Source organism: Lactuca saligna, chromosome 6 (assembly GCF_052625555.1).
Source record: "Lactuca saligna cultivar CGN05327 chromosome 6, ASM5262555v1, whole genome shotgun sequence".
Classification (NCBI taxonomy): domain Eukaryota; kingdom Viridiplantae; phylum Streptophyta; class Magnoliopsida; order Asterales; family Asteraceae; genus Lactuca; species Lactuca saligna.
In genome coordinates, this window is record NC_136422.1 from 46850644 (window position 1) to 46866407 (window position 15764).

The window sequence follows — 15764 nt, forward strand, 5'->3', positions numbered from 1 at the left end:
TGAGGAGTGACAATTGTGACTCTAGAAGCTCCAAGACCAAGAGATCAACAAGTGATTCAAAGGTATGATTCTAGATCTGTTTCAAAGTTGTTATTCATTCTATTATAGCTATTAGAAGTCTTGTTTCAAAGCATGTTTAATTAGAAAGCCATAGATCCAAGCATTAGGGTTTTGCATGCGCACATAGGAAAGTTCTTATGGCTAAAACCCATCATACATAACAACTTACATATTTACAAATTAATGCATAAAAACACATATTTACAGTTTAATACACTACATTCATAACTCATTTACAGGTATAAAATTCAGATATGGATAAAAAAAATCAGAATTCACAGTCTAATACAACATTTCAGACACTAATTAAAAGCTTAGTTCAATATTTCAAACAGTAATTCACAAATTAATGCATCAAAATCAGAATTCATAGTATAATACACAATCCAGACACTAGTTTACAGCTTAATACAAAGTTTTAAACATTTATTCATAACTTAAAAACTTACAGATCTCGTTAAGGCATTTCATCAAACACCTTGTGTGCACATTGTTTCTAGATCTCATATTTTCGTGTTTATTAGAGTCTCCGAATATTGTTTTTCATCAAACACCTTATGTGCATATTATTTCCAGAACTTATTTTTCAAAATACCATCGGTGAACATATCAGATAAAAAAGAATAAAGGGAAGGGGCGGTGGTTGTGGAACAGATCTGATGCTGTGGTGGAACCAACATTGGCCACCATGAAATGTTCCATAAACACCAGATCTATGCCTGGAAATGCACCAAGCACAATGAGATCTGACTACACATGAGAAATTGGTGCATATTTGGCTTTAGATGTAAGAGGTTAATGACATTTGGTGGCTTTTCAGACAATCCGAGGCGAGGAAGCTTGTTAGAAAACAAAAGGCTTTATGAAATCACATCTAAATGTCAGATCTGATCATATCTTTGTAGATCTGGTATGAGGTGATCAGCGGCGATGGAGAAAAACATGAGAAATAGAAGAGGAGGAGGAGGTGAAACAAATCAGATCTGGTGGTAGAACCACCGTCGACCACCGTAAACTACATAATAACCACTAGATAAACACCTAAAATACATCAAAAACATCAGATCTGATGCAGATCTGGTGGTGTGTAACTAAAGATTAGATAGAAAAAGATGGATGTGACCTGGAAGAGTTTCATAGGAGTGTCATGCCATCAGTGGTGGTGTCGGTTGAATGTAATGGCGGCGTTTGTCGGTGTTAGAACTCAAACACATCAGATCTGATACAAATCTAGTGGCTTGTCACCGAAGGTCATGCATAAAGAGATGGATGCGAGTTCATTGTGTTTCACCGGAGCAACTGGCATCAGATCTGATACAGGGAGGTGCTACTGGTCGTGAATGTCACAGAGCATAATCGAGAGGCATAGGAAGGTGGAGGTGGTCGGAAAGTCATAGATCTGAAAGATCCCTTGCAAAATCGGTAGGAAAATCAAACATCTAAAGGCTGCCGGAAAATCATAAATCTAGAGGCCGCTGGAAAATCACAGATATGGAGGTTGCTGGAAAAACATAAAGTTGGACGTCGAGAGTGGCAAGGTAGTGGTAGAACAACAATAGTGGAGAGAGGTGAAGGCGGTCTTTGATAAGTATATTTTATGAATGTACTAAATTGTCGTAATTTTGTTGAATTGATGTATAATTGTCCAAGAATGACACTACTTTGATGAAATGTTGAACATTATGTGCAGGTAATCATATATGAATAAAAGTGGGTGAAACCTACAAGAAAAGCATGCAAAAATAAGGCTAACAAACATGGGAGACGAATTGCTAAATTAATGAAAGAAATGTTGTTGGGAAAATTGACCACTCGTCAATGTTTTATTCATATATCAAGCTCTGGAGCTCCGATTGACCTATTTCAAGAAGTTTCGAAAACTAGAAAAAATTTCCCACAACTTTCGTGTTTTGTGTTATTTCTGATTCTACCGTTTTCATCACCAAAAGAGGCACCAAAGATGAACGACGTCCTATAACGTGTCTAAGACGCCCCCTAAGACGTCTACCCGTTTTAGGCAATTTTCAAGTGAAAATCAAGGACGACAGAAGGCATGTAAAATGTCCCAAAGGACGCCCAGACATCCTATATAGGACGTCTAAGACGCCTACTAGGACGTCGATGCGGAAAAAGACCCGAAAATCAGTTTTTCAGCACCTATTTAAAGGAGATTTAACCCTAATCGATTTTGGACTTCTCCCCAACGATTTTCCCCAGTTTTGGAGGGTTCCAAACACGTTCAAAGCTTCTGCAAACATGTTTTTGATCATTAATTTCCGAATCCAAGACGGAAAATCACTAAATTCATTTTCATTCAACGTTTGAAGATCGTTCAACCGACGAATCTACATCAATTCAATCAAGCTCCAAATTTGATTATTTCATCCCCAAGGTTTCAGCGTTCCATAGTTGATTGATCATTAGACTTCATTGATTTTATGATTTCAAGTTGGTTTGTGAATTTTAGCATTAATTCCATTGTTTATATTGAAGTTTTGTGTTTTGTTAATCATATGGAAGGCTAAACCACCTAGGTTACTTCCGGGAACGTTGTAGGATGTTAGGATGAACACGTTTTGATTATTACTTTTATTCTCGTTAATTTCAGTTATTTTTTCATTCTTAAAGTTATGATTTTTACTTACAATAATTGGACTTGGGTTTTTTTTTATTGTGTGATATTGCAACTAAGATAGTGTATTGTTAATTCACTAATCATTCTGAATTCAAGTAGTTTAGGAACTAAGATGATCAGTTGAACCCACATATATTATTCCGAATTTGTAGCATTATATACTCAACATTGTAATAGGTAATCATAAGACACATTATCGCCAAACCACTAGTTGTTCCTAATCCAATTAGACATAGGGAGTAAGACAACTAGTTTGGATAACTTATTGTGTGCTCAAAATTATTTGTTGCAAGTTAATCAACATTATGTCTAGGTAATTAAATTGGAATTTAAGGGAAGAAAAACGTGTAAGTCCAACCATCTAAACAACTGAATCGGAAGTATCTTGTTTTTTTTCTCATTGATAGTAGTTTGTTTTAGTAGTTATTGCATTACCAAGTTTTTAGCTTTTTAATCAACTTTTAGTTTAAATAATTTCGTGACAATTGCTAGTAGTTTTTCATTAACTATTTTAATACAAAGTTTGACCATAACTTACTCGTGGATTCGACCCTTACTTACCCTACCTATCTAGTGTGTGTGAGGTTTATTTTTGACCGAGACAACGACCTTGATCAGTCTTCCAATGGTGGTTCTCTGTTGGCTGCAGTGGTGCCACCGATGGTGGTGCCGGCGGCGGTAGGTGTTGGTGGTAATAAGGAATGTGTGTTCTTCAAAAATCATGGGAGAGTGAGAAAGGATTTGTCATTTGAAAAGATATATCTGATTTTAAAATGAAGCTTTTGTGTGTTTTTGTATTGTTTATGTTAAGTAGACAAAAATACCCTTAATGAAAAGGTTCTTAAATTGTTCTTAACTTTTAGTGGTTCTCATTTGATCTTTTACCTATATATAAATGGTTCGATAGAGAACCATTATTAATAAGGGACCAATGAACCAATCGTGAGCGTCGGAAATTATAATGATCAACAACCAAAGGAATGGATATACATTTGTATATTGGAGGCACATACACCGAATTATAACATAAACCCACGTCTTTACCAAAAAACTCACATTTTTTTCGTTTAAATTTTTTAAGCCACGTTTTTATCGAAAAAAAACGAATATATCATTGTTCAAGATTTTTCGTCCTCTTTCCATAGATATCCATATTGATATATAAAAAATAAACTTTTTAGTTCGTTTTGTTGTTTTTTTTTTCAATATTTAACTTTATTTTTATCCAAAAAAAACTAATTATACCAAAAATCTCAAATTTTGTCCTCTATTAATAAACATCAACATTAATTTAAAAAAAACTCGATAAGTTCAGATTCACACTGTGAATTTAAACTGTAAATATTTTAATTTTAACATTCACAATATGAATCTGACTTGTTATTTTAACTCTTTGATCATTCACAAATTAAGTGAAATTTATATATGAATCGAAATATATTTTCATGTAGTTTTATAATATTTTAACGTTTTCATTACTCATAAATTTGTTTTGTAAAATCAACAAATGAATTTATTCAATTGTGAATTTGAACTGTATATATTTAGTATTCATAATTCACAATGTGAATATGACTTACTATTATTCACACTGTGAATCTGACTGAAATTTCGATTATTTTTTTCAACATCAATATGAATCTATGTTTATAGAGTACCAAAAAAATATGAATTTGATATATTTATTAATATTGTTTGATAAAAAATAGACCTTAACTTTAAAAAAACAAAGAAAACGAAGTGTGTTTTAAATAAAAAAAATCATTTTTTTATATATCAATATATATCTCTATGGAAAGATGATGAAAAATCATGAACAACGGTATATTCATTTTTTTTTTCGATAAAAACATGACCTAAAAAATTAAACTAAAAAAAAAAGTGGATATTGTTATAATCTGGTGTATGTGCGTCCACTGTAAAGTCTACGACCCTTCATTTTGTCGTTGATTGTTTTAAATTCTGATGTTTTGAATAAATCATTTAAGGGTATTTTGGACATTTTGTACTTTTAATTATGAAAATCATTTATTTGAAATCCTACAATTAAGGAAATAAAGTAAATATATTTGACCTACTCGTGTGTGGTAGAACACGTCTCTGACTTGCTCAACAGTTGTAGTCGCCTCCGACTTCATCCACTACATCGCATTCATCCACCATTCACCGGTGATGTCGCAACCAACCGATCATTGTCCACTAATACTTCCACCTTCTGCCTCCATCAATGTCGTGAGTTCCTCCACCAACACCGATGAAATCGATTTTCTTTTTTCTCAAAATTTTATTTTTTTAGATTCTATCAGTTGTTGAAATCGATTTCTTTCTTCACAAAAATTGATTTGTTGAAATCGATTTTATTGCTTCTCTTCTCATCTATGAAATCCATTGATTATTTGAAATCGATTTTTTAAGTAATACTTTCTAATTGATTTTGAATATGAATTTGTAGGATACAAAATTGCTGCAAGCATTTATCTATATAAATGTGTGTTTATATTATATGAAACGTTTGACTTATGAGTAACAACTGATAGAATCTGTGATGATATAGTGTGCACATAAAAGGTGTTCGATGAAATGTCGATTAGAAGTATGGTGTTTCATTGTACAATCTATATATGGGTAACAACACACGTCGTCTTCCTTATCATCTCCTCCATCGTCTCCCACCTAGTAATGCATGTTGTTAGAATAAATTACAATTGTTTGATGTCTACTACATTCTATCAGAATTTATAGTTGTTATTCTTTTAGAATGCTCCAATTTTTTTAATATTTGAAAGTTGATTATGTTTTCTTTTTGTGGATTTAGGTTTTAAAGAGAATGAATTCAACATAATTTGATTTCGATCTCTTCTTATTTGTAAATATAGGAAAAGTAAAAAACATTGCAAGATAGGAAAAATGAAATACTCTGGCAGAATTCGATTTCAATCTCCTTATTTGTCAAGATAGGAAAAGTAAAAAAAATTGCTAGATAGGAAAAATAAAATACATTCTGTTAGAATATGTTATCATTCTCTATTATATAGTTTCTATATTATAAGTAATGCTTGTATTCTGTCAGAATTTATTTATATAAATGTATTCTATTAGAATGTCTTTTGAGAATGTTTGTTAACAACAAGTACATTAGCTTCATTGGTAATACTAACGAATAATGCATCTTATTCTTTCAGAATGAATTTGAAGAAGGAATTCAATATTGATCATACAAGATAAAAATTTGGAATCGAGGTCAACACCAAGTATATATTGCGAAGAATTACATTTTTACGATAATATATCACATTTTCATCATAGTTTGAATCAAGTGCATTATTTGGACTATTGATAAAGATCATGTGTATTTGCTTAATAATTGTATATTTAAGAATGTTATTTCTTAATATTTTTATTCATTTTTGATGATATTCTGTTAGAATATGTATAACTATATTAAATTGTATAAGACGATTAGTTTGTAAGAATATGTATGATTTTGTATTCACGTTCGAATGCTTATGAAGAATATATGTTAAATTATTAAATCAGGTTAATTATAAAAATATATGCATTGGAAATATATTACACAAGAATAGAATCAAAAATATCTTTACTAATTAATGTTTGACATTCTGACAGAATAAAATCAGATTTTTAAATTTGAAATATTTTAAAATATTCAGATTTTAGAAAATAAAGGAATTCATTATCCCTTAAAAGCTGAAATATAGGTTAATTGGCTAAAATGCCCTTATGCTGGAATTTGTGTGATTATATGGTACATGTTACCATATTGTGATATCATAGACCCTCAGATTATGATTTTTGATTCTATTCCATTCGGTGATCCAGATTTGTGCATTCTGGCACACAATAGTTAGTAAAAACAAAATAACATAACCATATATATATATATATATATATATATATATGGCAAATGAAAAAAAGGAAAACCATTTATTTACAAACATTTAGAAAAACACTTATGACCATTTAGTCGAGTAAAAATAAGTGACGTACATTTCTTTTTTCGTACAATGAGATCAAACTAACACAGTCTCATGCACTTACAATGGTAATTTAGAAGCTATCATTAATCTAGATAATACAATTTGAAGTATGTAAGTATAGTGATATCTAATCTTTTATGAAAGATATGAGGAAATGATTATACAATTATCTTCCTTGTATCGCCAAAACACATGTACTACATAACATTAGATTGAAGCTATCATTCATCAAGATAATACAATTTGAAGTATGTAAGTATAGTGATATCTAATTTTTAAACGGGTTGTAAACATTTTAAGAATTTCAAGTATTCAACCATAATCTAGCCCATTTAGTTAAACATGTTAGATGATTTGACCCATTTAATTAAACGGGTTTGAGATCTCAATCCAACTTGCTAATTGCTAATTACTAATTACAGAGTTGGGTTTGGTTTGGGTTGGGTTGGGAGTGCCAACCCTAGATAAAGGTGGATGATAGAAAGTGTTGATAAAGACAACAACGTGTAACTCAAAAGAAGTGAAGATTAGGGATTTCAAAATTAATAAAATGGAGCAATTGGAAACATCTTATAGTTAAATTTGTTTGCATATTTGATCCTAACCATGTGGTGCTAATATGACGTTCATGTGAACTTTATTTTTTATTAAATTCTTATTTTATTAAACTTGAAATTTAGTTTAACATAAAACAATAATTAGTATGTATATTTTTATTTATTGAAAACTTAAAACTGATTATGAAAAAAAAAATCAAATAACCATTTCCTTCACCAGCATCACCCTCATCAATGTTGACTACATGATTTCATAACCCGTGAAAGCTTTCATCTTAATCTTATGCATAATTTTTTGTTTATTTAACACAAAATCCTAACGAATTCATGGTGCTATATGATGGTGGTGGTTGTATTGATGGATGTAATGTGCACAAAATTTTGCAAGAAGGATCATGTTGACCCCCCATCATACTTATAACTGATTTATTTATGTCGCAAAAACACATTAGATTACAATTTATACCAAAATGCCAACAATGTGGCTAAATATTGACATCATCTTATGTATAGATGATAGATAACAAAAGTTATATACTAGATAAATTAACAATCTTGAAAACCCCATTTTTATTTTGAGAGAAGTGTTCTTATAAGATTGGACTGTGATGTTCTATCACCAAATGACATTTTTTTGTAACTCTTGACTTTCATGGTTTCAACTTTAGAACCGCACCACCCATCTCCATCTTTTCATTTTCTTATGATAATATGATCCGACTCCGAGTGTTTGCCTTTTCACACAAGGCTTGAGAACCTAAAAGATAGTTTGCAGCCTTTTATTCACCACATTAATAGCAAGTAGGATATCATACATGGTAAAATCTTAAGACTATCTACAATAGCACTAACCAAACATCCCGCTTCACTCTCTAATTTTGAATGATCACAAAATGTTCGTAATTCACAGCCTTGGATAAAGATTTCACAGTAAAATTTGGAACATTAGTAAGTATGTTTTAGGAGAACTTAGAAAAATATGCAAGTTCAAATGGTATTTATAACCTTTTATTCTCAACCGTTTCTTTCTTGAAAAACTTATTCATCTGGATGACTGTAGTCATCCAAGTGCCATGTGCTGCAAATACAAGAAACAACTTGGTAATAGAAACTATAAACTCAGGAGTAAATTACACTTTCAATTTCCATTTTTTTGGGGGGTTAATGGTAATTCTCGGTTGCTCATTCAGTTTTGAATCACTGATGCAAAAAGCTGATTCTAACCATGTTTTCCATTACGCAATGTTATGGAAGTGCAACTGCTACCAAAGTAAGAAATCTAATGGATTCTCAGTTACCAAACATTACCAAACAGGCGGTTCGTTTTCAAACCAAATTGATCTGTATCAACAACTGTTTTTTTTTCTAGACCTGTCTGGTTTGGTTTATGATTTTCTAGTGCACCTCTAATTTTCATCTTGTTTTTACATGCTATGAATATATGAATTTTCCAGGATATCTTATTTCATACAAAACAGAGAAAATGGCCACCCATGGTGTTGGTGGCAAATTTATTGATATGGGGGACTTAAAAACCCCAACCAAATTACATTACATTACATATTAGAAAATAAGAAATCAAAAATAAAAACTAGTTGACAAACTACGTGTGTCTAGCCTTTTGAAAACTTGAAATGAACACAACCACTTTCACATAAACCCAATCTTTGAAGCTGTCATAAAACTGAAAAAATGCACGTCTGCCTCGACGGTTGAGAAGTAAAGCGCCACATGCTATCCAAAATCCAGTAGCAAAACCCATCCCCCCACCAATAACAAACCATCTCTCAACTTCATCATCTGTGTCTTCCCCATCACCCTCACCTTTACCAATCACCGATGTTGCTTCGGATTCTTCATCCCCTGGACATTTTTTGGTAAGGGGAGGTCCACATAGTCCTTTGTTTCCATTGTATGTTGAAGGTGGAAAGGACTGAAGCTGAGTGCTAGATGGGATTCTCCCTGAAAAGTGATTATATGACAAGTCTAGGTAATTCAGTAAGCTCATCTGAGACATGCCTGATGGTATCTTCCCTGATAAATTGTTTCTGGATAAATCCAAAGTCAAAAGCTTTTTCATCTCACCAATATGCTGTGGAATCTCTCCAGATAGAGTATTCATTGAAAAATTCAGGGCAATCAAGTCTGAAAGATTGGTAATTTCATTTGGGATTTGTCCTGTTAGATTGTTGCTGGACAGGTCAATGCTCTTCAACAATTTCAGAGTGTTCAAGAATTCACGTTCATCTCCTTGCCACTCGATCAGTGCATGGTCGACATATCTCCCCGCTCTAGTTGCATAACCTCTAGTTGTTTGAAAGTATACATCTTGTGAGAATCCTCCTTGGTGAAGCATGCTCGTAAGATTACTCAAACATGAGGGGATGCTTCCATGGAGATTGTTCATTGACAAGTCCAAAACTTGAAGATTAGGTAACTGACATAACTGTAAAGGGATGGTTCCAAAGAAGTTGTTTGATCTTAGGATAACAACATACAACCCTGTTAAGCTTTCCCCAATCCAGACAGGCACATTACCAGAAAACTTGTTGGCCCCCAAATTCAATGAGATTAAACTCGTGCAATTTTTTAAGGACAAAGGCAATTCTCCGGAGAAGTTGTTATCGTATACATACAACACCTGGAGTTGTATCAAAGATCCAATAGAGGGAGGAAGCCTTCCAAAGAGATTGTTGTGTCCGAGATTAAGAACTTCTAGTTGATCGAAATGCCACAGACAGTCCGGGAGTTGTCCGGTTAATGAGTTATGAGAGAGGTCAAGAAATGATAAGAACCCATCAACAATTTGGCATATAAATGAGATTCCTCCAGAGAATTTGTTTCTGGAAAGATTTAATATTGACAAAGTGGAAGGAACATTCAGTATCGGACCATGAAAGCTGTTGGAACTCAAATCTATCACTGAATCATAGGCAAAATTCGATAATAAATCTGGTACTTTCCCGCTAATGTTGTTGGAAGAGAGATTCAGATATTCTAATTGAGAAGGCCACATGTCCCAAAACTCCAGAGGAATTGCGTCTGAAATTCCAGTATTGGAAAGATCAAGACTGGTAAGATTTTTGAGTGTCTGAATCCATTTGGGGAAGCGAGGCCCTACCTTGCAAGAGCTCAGATCAAGATATTTAACATAAGAGATGTTTGACAAGTGATATGTGGAAGGAACTGTAAGATTATTAAAGGAAATGATAACAGTTTCAAGGCTGGGTAGTTCCCACAATTTCTCACTTATACTTCCATTTAACTGATTATCAGATAGGTACAGAGATTCTAGGGATGCAAACTTCTGGATCTCATCGGACAGTGACCCTGTAAATTGGCTACCTCGAGTAATCAACATTTGTAAGGTCAAGGACGTGCATCCAAACAAGTTGTTGAGAAAATCAGGAAATTTGACAACAGCAGAGTTATTATAAAATCCCAAATATTCCAAACTACAGAGGTTACCAAAATATTTGGGTATCCCATCTAACATGTTGCCAGAGAGATCAAGAGAAAGGAGGTTATTGGTGGTTAATGGGGACAACCAACGATACATGGATGAGGTGAGATTGTTGTTTCTGAGAGAAAGGAAAGAAATAGATGAAGAAGAAGAGTTGAGAAATGAAGAAGAATATGGATACATGACCTGTGACAGTTCACATCCATCTAAACTTAAGTCAAATAGTTTTGGGAGACTTGAAATTGCATCTACCCAATGATTTGCTTTGGACAGGGAAACCCCATCCATTACAAGTACCTCCAACTGAGAGAGATGAGACAACCACTCTACCTTTTCCACTCTACACCTTCCAACAGAATTAAGATAAAGGTATTGCAAGTTGGTGAGGTTTCCAAACTCTGGAGGAATTGTTCCATAAAGAGAGTTAGATGAAAGGTCAAGGTTATTTAACTCTGTCAAGGAACCAATTGACCTGGGAATGGTCCCATTAAAATCATTCGAGCCAAGGTTAAGGTACCTTAATCGAGTCAAAGAACCAATGATGGTGGGAATGGTTCCATGGAAATAATTCAAAGAAAGATCAAGATGATTCAAGTAGGTTAAGTTAAGCAGTGAATGGCTTATCTCACCTCCAAGACCATAGAAACGCATATCAAGCCCTGTGACATGACCTGTTTGGTTGCTGCACGTGACTCCACTCCAATTGCAGCAGTCATGGTCGTCAGCTGTCCATGTAGAGAGAGTACCATGGGGGTCTTGTAGGGGAGCTCTGATAAGAAGCAGAGCATCTCTCTCCTTATCCAAACACTTCTTTTTCATATCATTTCCTCCTGCAGCTACCAATTGGCTGCCAGTTGTAGTCACAAGGAGTAGCAAGAGAAGCCAGAAAATTATTATAAAAACACAAGAATTCATAATGTAAATCAAAATCTTAATTGCTGATTTTTGGTTTGTATTGATGCCTGCCTATATGAACTGCCCCCATAAGGGTTTATATAGTCTCCACTGTCAAGATGAATGATTATAAGTGGGTCGCCATAAATTGTGTGGAATTAATTGCCCCAAATTAAACTTCAAAGACTTGCAAGTCTTGGCAATTTGTCTTTATTATAGTAGATATCTTTTCCCATCTTCTGATATGATATTGTTTGTTATATGATATAAATCCCCAAATGCAAAACTAATGGAATCTTTCAGTCAAATACAAATCTACCAATGATATCAATAATGATATTATTTGGTCTTTTCCATTGTTAAAAATGATATTTAAGATAACACTGCATTAATAATGATTCGATTTAAAACAGATTAGGATGATAATTAATACAATTTTTCAACGTTCTTTTGTCCAAATAAAATGACTATAATTAATATCAGCTATACTCGATCGGGGACCAAATATAGTCAGTTTAACTGAAACATGGACCAAAGCATTTCAAGAACCTCAAATAAGGACCAAAACTGAAAATTTCAGCTATACTCAGGGACCAAAAACGTTTTATTTTACTCAAAAATAAACATAACATACATAAACAGAAGTTTTCATTTGCAACAAATCCTACCTTCTGTTTACCTAAATTAAGCTCCTGTGAATCAAAAATCACATATTAAAGGCTCCAATTCTGCAACTGTCTTTTCTGACCAGCAATTTGTAGCTTCTGAAGCTCCACTCCATTCACCTCTATCATTTTGCACTACTCATTTAAAATTTTTTAAGAAAATCATGTTATTAATATTAATCTCAAAGACAACGTATTGATGTATTAAGTATTATAGTATCCTACTTTCATAGTTTGCTACCTCTTGATGTAATACAAGGGGTATGTTGGCCATTTAAACACATCCAGGAGAATACTTTTTCCAAAAAAAAAAAAAAAAAAAAAAGAAGCCGTTAAACTGGATACAAATTACTAAAAATAATTATTGAAATGATCAACTTAGATTCTGCTTCATAGAGGTATGTAGATAACTAGTTCTTAACTGATATGAGTATTATTATATGAAAATTTATTTTTTCTCATGTATTGAATGTAAAAAACCGTGAAAGTATAATGATGTTTTAGTTACTAAACCTTAATTGAGATGCTCATTACAATATGATAGATAATTTTCTTTGTACATGAATTAATTTTTTTTTTAAAAAAAAATACATGAAAGTATATCCAATAAAACTTTCATTTTACTCTCTATGATAACTGTTAGAAGAACACATTAAGTAATTAGTAATTAGCCTATCCATCAATTAAACTACATAGCTTCTCCAGTTCATACTTTCAATTTTTTTTTATAAAAAATACAAATTGCAAAATATCACAAGATGAGAAAAGATATCTACAATAAAGACAAATCCCCAAGACTTATAAGTCTTTGAATGTATAATTTGGGGCCATTAATCCCAATTCTGCATCTATGATTTTTCTTATAGTCTTGTTCTAATTTTATGGAAAATAAGTATTGATGGAAATTGTGTATGCCTCATATAAGTGGCCACCAATTTGAGGCCACCCTCATGGGCCCAGGAGCATGTTTGGGCCTTCTAACACAGACCAAGAATTACTTGTTGTGGAGCCCACTTTTAACAATTCTCATCACATCACTTTTTTAAAAGTGATGTATTTTTGAAAATATCACAAGTTTGGAAAAGATCTTGATAATAAATTCAAATTGCCAAGACTTGCAAGTCTTTGAACGTCTAATTTGGGGCAGTGTATAATAACTCTTCATCTTTAATTTGTCTTCTAGTTTTAGGTTCTAATTTCATGGAAATTAAGCATTGTGTGTTCCACCCATTTAGAATCATTCATCTTCATGGAGACTATATAAACCCTCATGGGCCTGTTCATATAGACATCAACACAATACTAAAATGTCTTAATAGAGAATAAATGAAAGTACAATATTGCAAAAATAAAAAGATTAATGAATGTACGTTGCTATTTCTTACATTTAACCCTTTTGCATTTGACCAAATGTATTATCATCAAAGTCACAATACAAATTATCACAAAGTGTAGTAGATTATGGTGTTAATGAGAAGCCGAATACATTTGCTCTCATCCAAAACAATCGATCAACTTAACCCCTGGTGATTTTAGCATTTACCTTTTTTAAAAGCTAACTTTGAAAGATATCATCAACAACACTAATTCAACTGCAATCAAATAATATTATGTTGCACCTACTTGTGCAGCATAACAATGTAAGCACAAACATTAGCTTAACAATGTAGGCACAATCAACCAACAGAACAGATGCTCATAAGGTAGCTGGAAGAAAATATCAGATAAAGGCCAGAACACGCTCCATCTTTACATTTATGTTAAATTCATAACTGAGAAATAAAACCCATCGATCAGTAAAAATCAATGGCCTTTTCCATGGCAAAACCCTGAATTTGCAGGTTTTGCAAATAATATAAACTCACAAGTCTGTCTCCTAATCTAACAATAGATTAGATGCACATGAAGAATACCCAAAATGAAGCAAGAATACAGAAGTAGGACATCACCTAGGCAATGATGTGTGGTTGCTCTGCTACGATGCTCTGATTTGGAACCCTCGTTGACTGATTTTGATTGTAGAGGAAAAATGGTGTATTGGATGGCACATAGATCTCACGATCCTATCTGGATCTTGCGAGCATAATCACCAATCTTGTTTCAAAATCAGAAATTAATTTCTGATGTATCGATCACGAGCGCGATAAACAAAGCTTGTCCAGTCATACAAGAGCAGCCTGTTTGTGACCTTAGAATTGGGAATTTGGTCTAAAATGGTAAAAGAAAGGTTTTTTTTTCAGGTTAAGTATAAATGTATAATAACTTTTATCATATTCTCTAAGTCCTATATAAACTAAATTAATAAATTTATAAAGGCCTTAAGGTATTAAAAAAGGAAAAAGAATGCCCCGCAACTTTTACCATATTTATGAAAAAAATTAAAAATTATGTCTTCTATTAATAGAAAAAACAAGAAATCAGGTAATTTATTCATTTTTGGGATATTACCGAGTTAACTCTAATTCAATGGATTGATTTGTCGAACCGAATGTTAGGTGAGTATACTAGATGCTTAGGTGGCTGGTAGGATTATATTGAAACCCAATGCACCTTATTTGATGATCTCGACAACCCTAAGTCGTATAAGGAGGAGGGAAAATGGAACCATCTTCTTTTGTGGGAATTTGAAGCGTATGAAGTGCAAATTGATCAGTTTGTCATTGTGGAAGGTGTAGGTGCACTTGTGGATATCAATGTCCAAAATGGGTTTCGTGGATTCCAATGATGTAGACTCTTTGGTTGCCCTAATTTAAGGGCAAAAGAAGTAAACTTTGCACATGTTAATAATGATTTTACTTTTAAAGAATGTAATGGTCTAACCTACTTGATGAAGAGAATAATTTCAAATATTTTTCTTGGATATACCATGCATTACCCAACTTGACCCAACAAATAGTATTGAAATGATCAACTTAGATTCTGGTTCATATGTGTATGTCTATAACTAATTCTTAACTGATATGAGTATTATTATATAAAAACTTATTTTTGCTCGTGTATTGGATGTAAAAAATTGTGAAAGTTTAATGATGTTTTAATTATTAAGATGATTAAGTTATATTGTGCTTCTTGTATGTACATACATAATTAAGCCTTAATTGAGATGCTCATTATGATATGACAGATAATTTGCTTCTTACATGTATTAAATTTAAAAATACATGAAAGTATACTCAATATAACTTTCATTTTGCTCTCTATGATACCTGTTGGAAGAACATATTAAATAATTATTAATTAGCCTACCCATCAACTAAACTACATAGCTTCTCCAGTTTATAATTTCCTAACAAAGTTCCAAACTTGTTTGAACAACTAAATCTGGTTGTTCTTTGTTGGTCTTAAGAATGATCTATAGCGCCATACTTTCAATTTTTTATGAAAAATATGACACACCAAAAAAAAAGTATCAGGAGATGAGAACAAGATAAAGATAATAATTAATACAAATTGCAAAAATATCACATGATGGGTACAGATGTCTATAATACA

The 15764-nt window shown here is 32.7% G+C and overlaps 1 protein-coding gene across 4 annotated transcripts; it reads right to left on the reverse strand.

The window, feature by feature from the left end:
* Positions 1–8727: 8727 nt before the first annotated feature.
* On the reverse strand, positions 8728–14526 carry LOC145000561 (receptor-like protein EIX2). Of its 4 annotated transcripts, none has more exons than XM_078959802.1 (3): positions 14222–14526; positions 12514–13548; positions 8728–12407 (listed from the first exon to the last, which is right to left on the reverse strand). In XM_078959802.1, exon 3 carries the CDS (start codon positions 11626–11628, stop codon positions 8854–8856), a length of 2775 nt encoding a protein of 924 aa, XP_078815928.1. In that variant the 5' UTR covers positions 11629–12407; positions 12514–13548; positions 14222–14526; the 3' UTR covers positions 8728–8853. The 4 variants fall into 4 exon arrangements, with proteins under 4 accessions (XP_078815928.1, XP_078815929.1, XP_078815927.1 ...); XM_078959803.1 differs by lacking the exon at positions 12514–13548 and having other exon boundaries at positions 8728–11560; positions 12276–12407; positions 14222–14525; XM_078959801.1 differs by lacking the exon at positions 12514–13548.
* Between the last annotated feature and the right edge of the window lie 1238 nt (positions 14527–15764).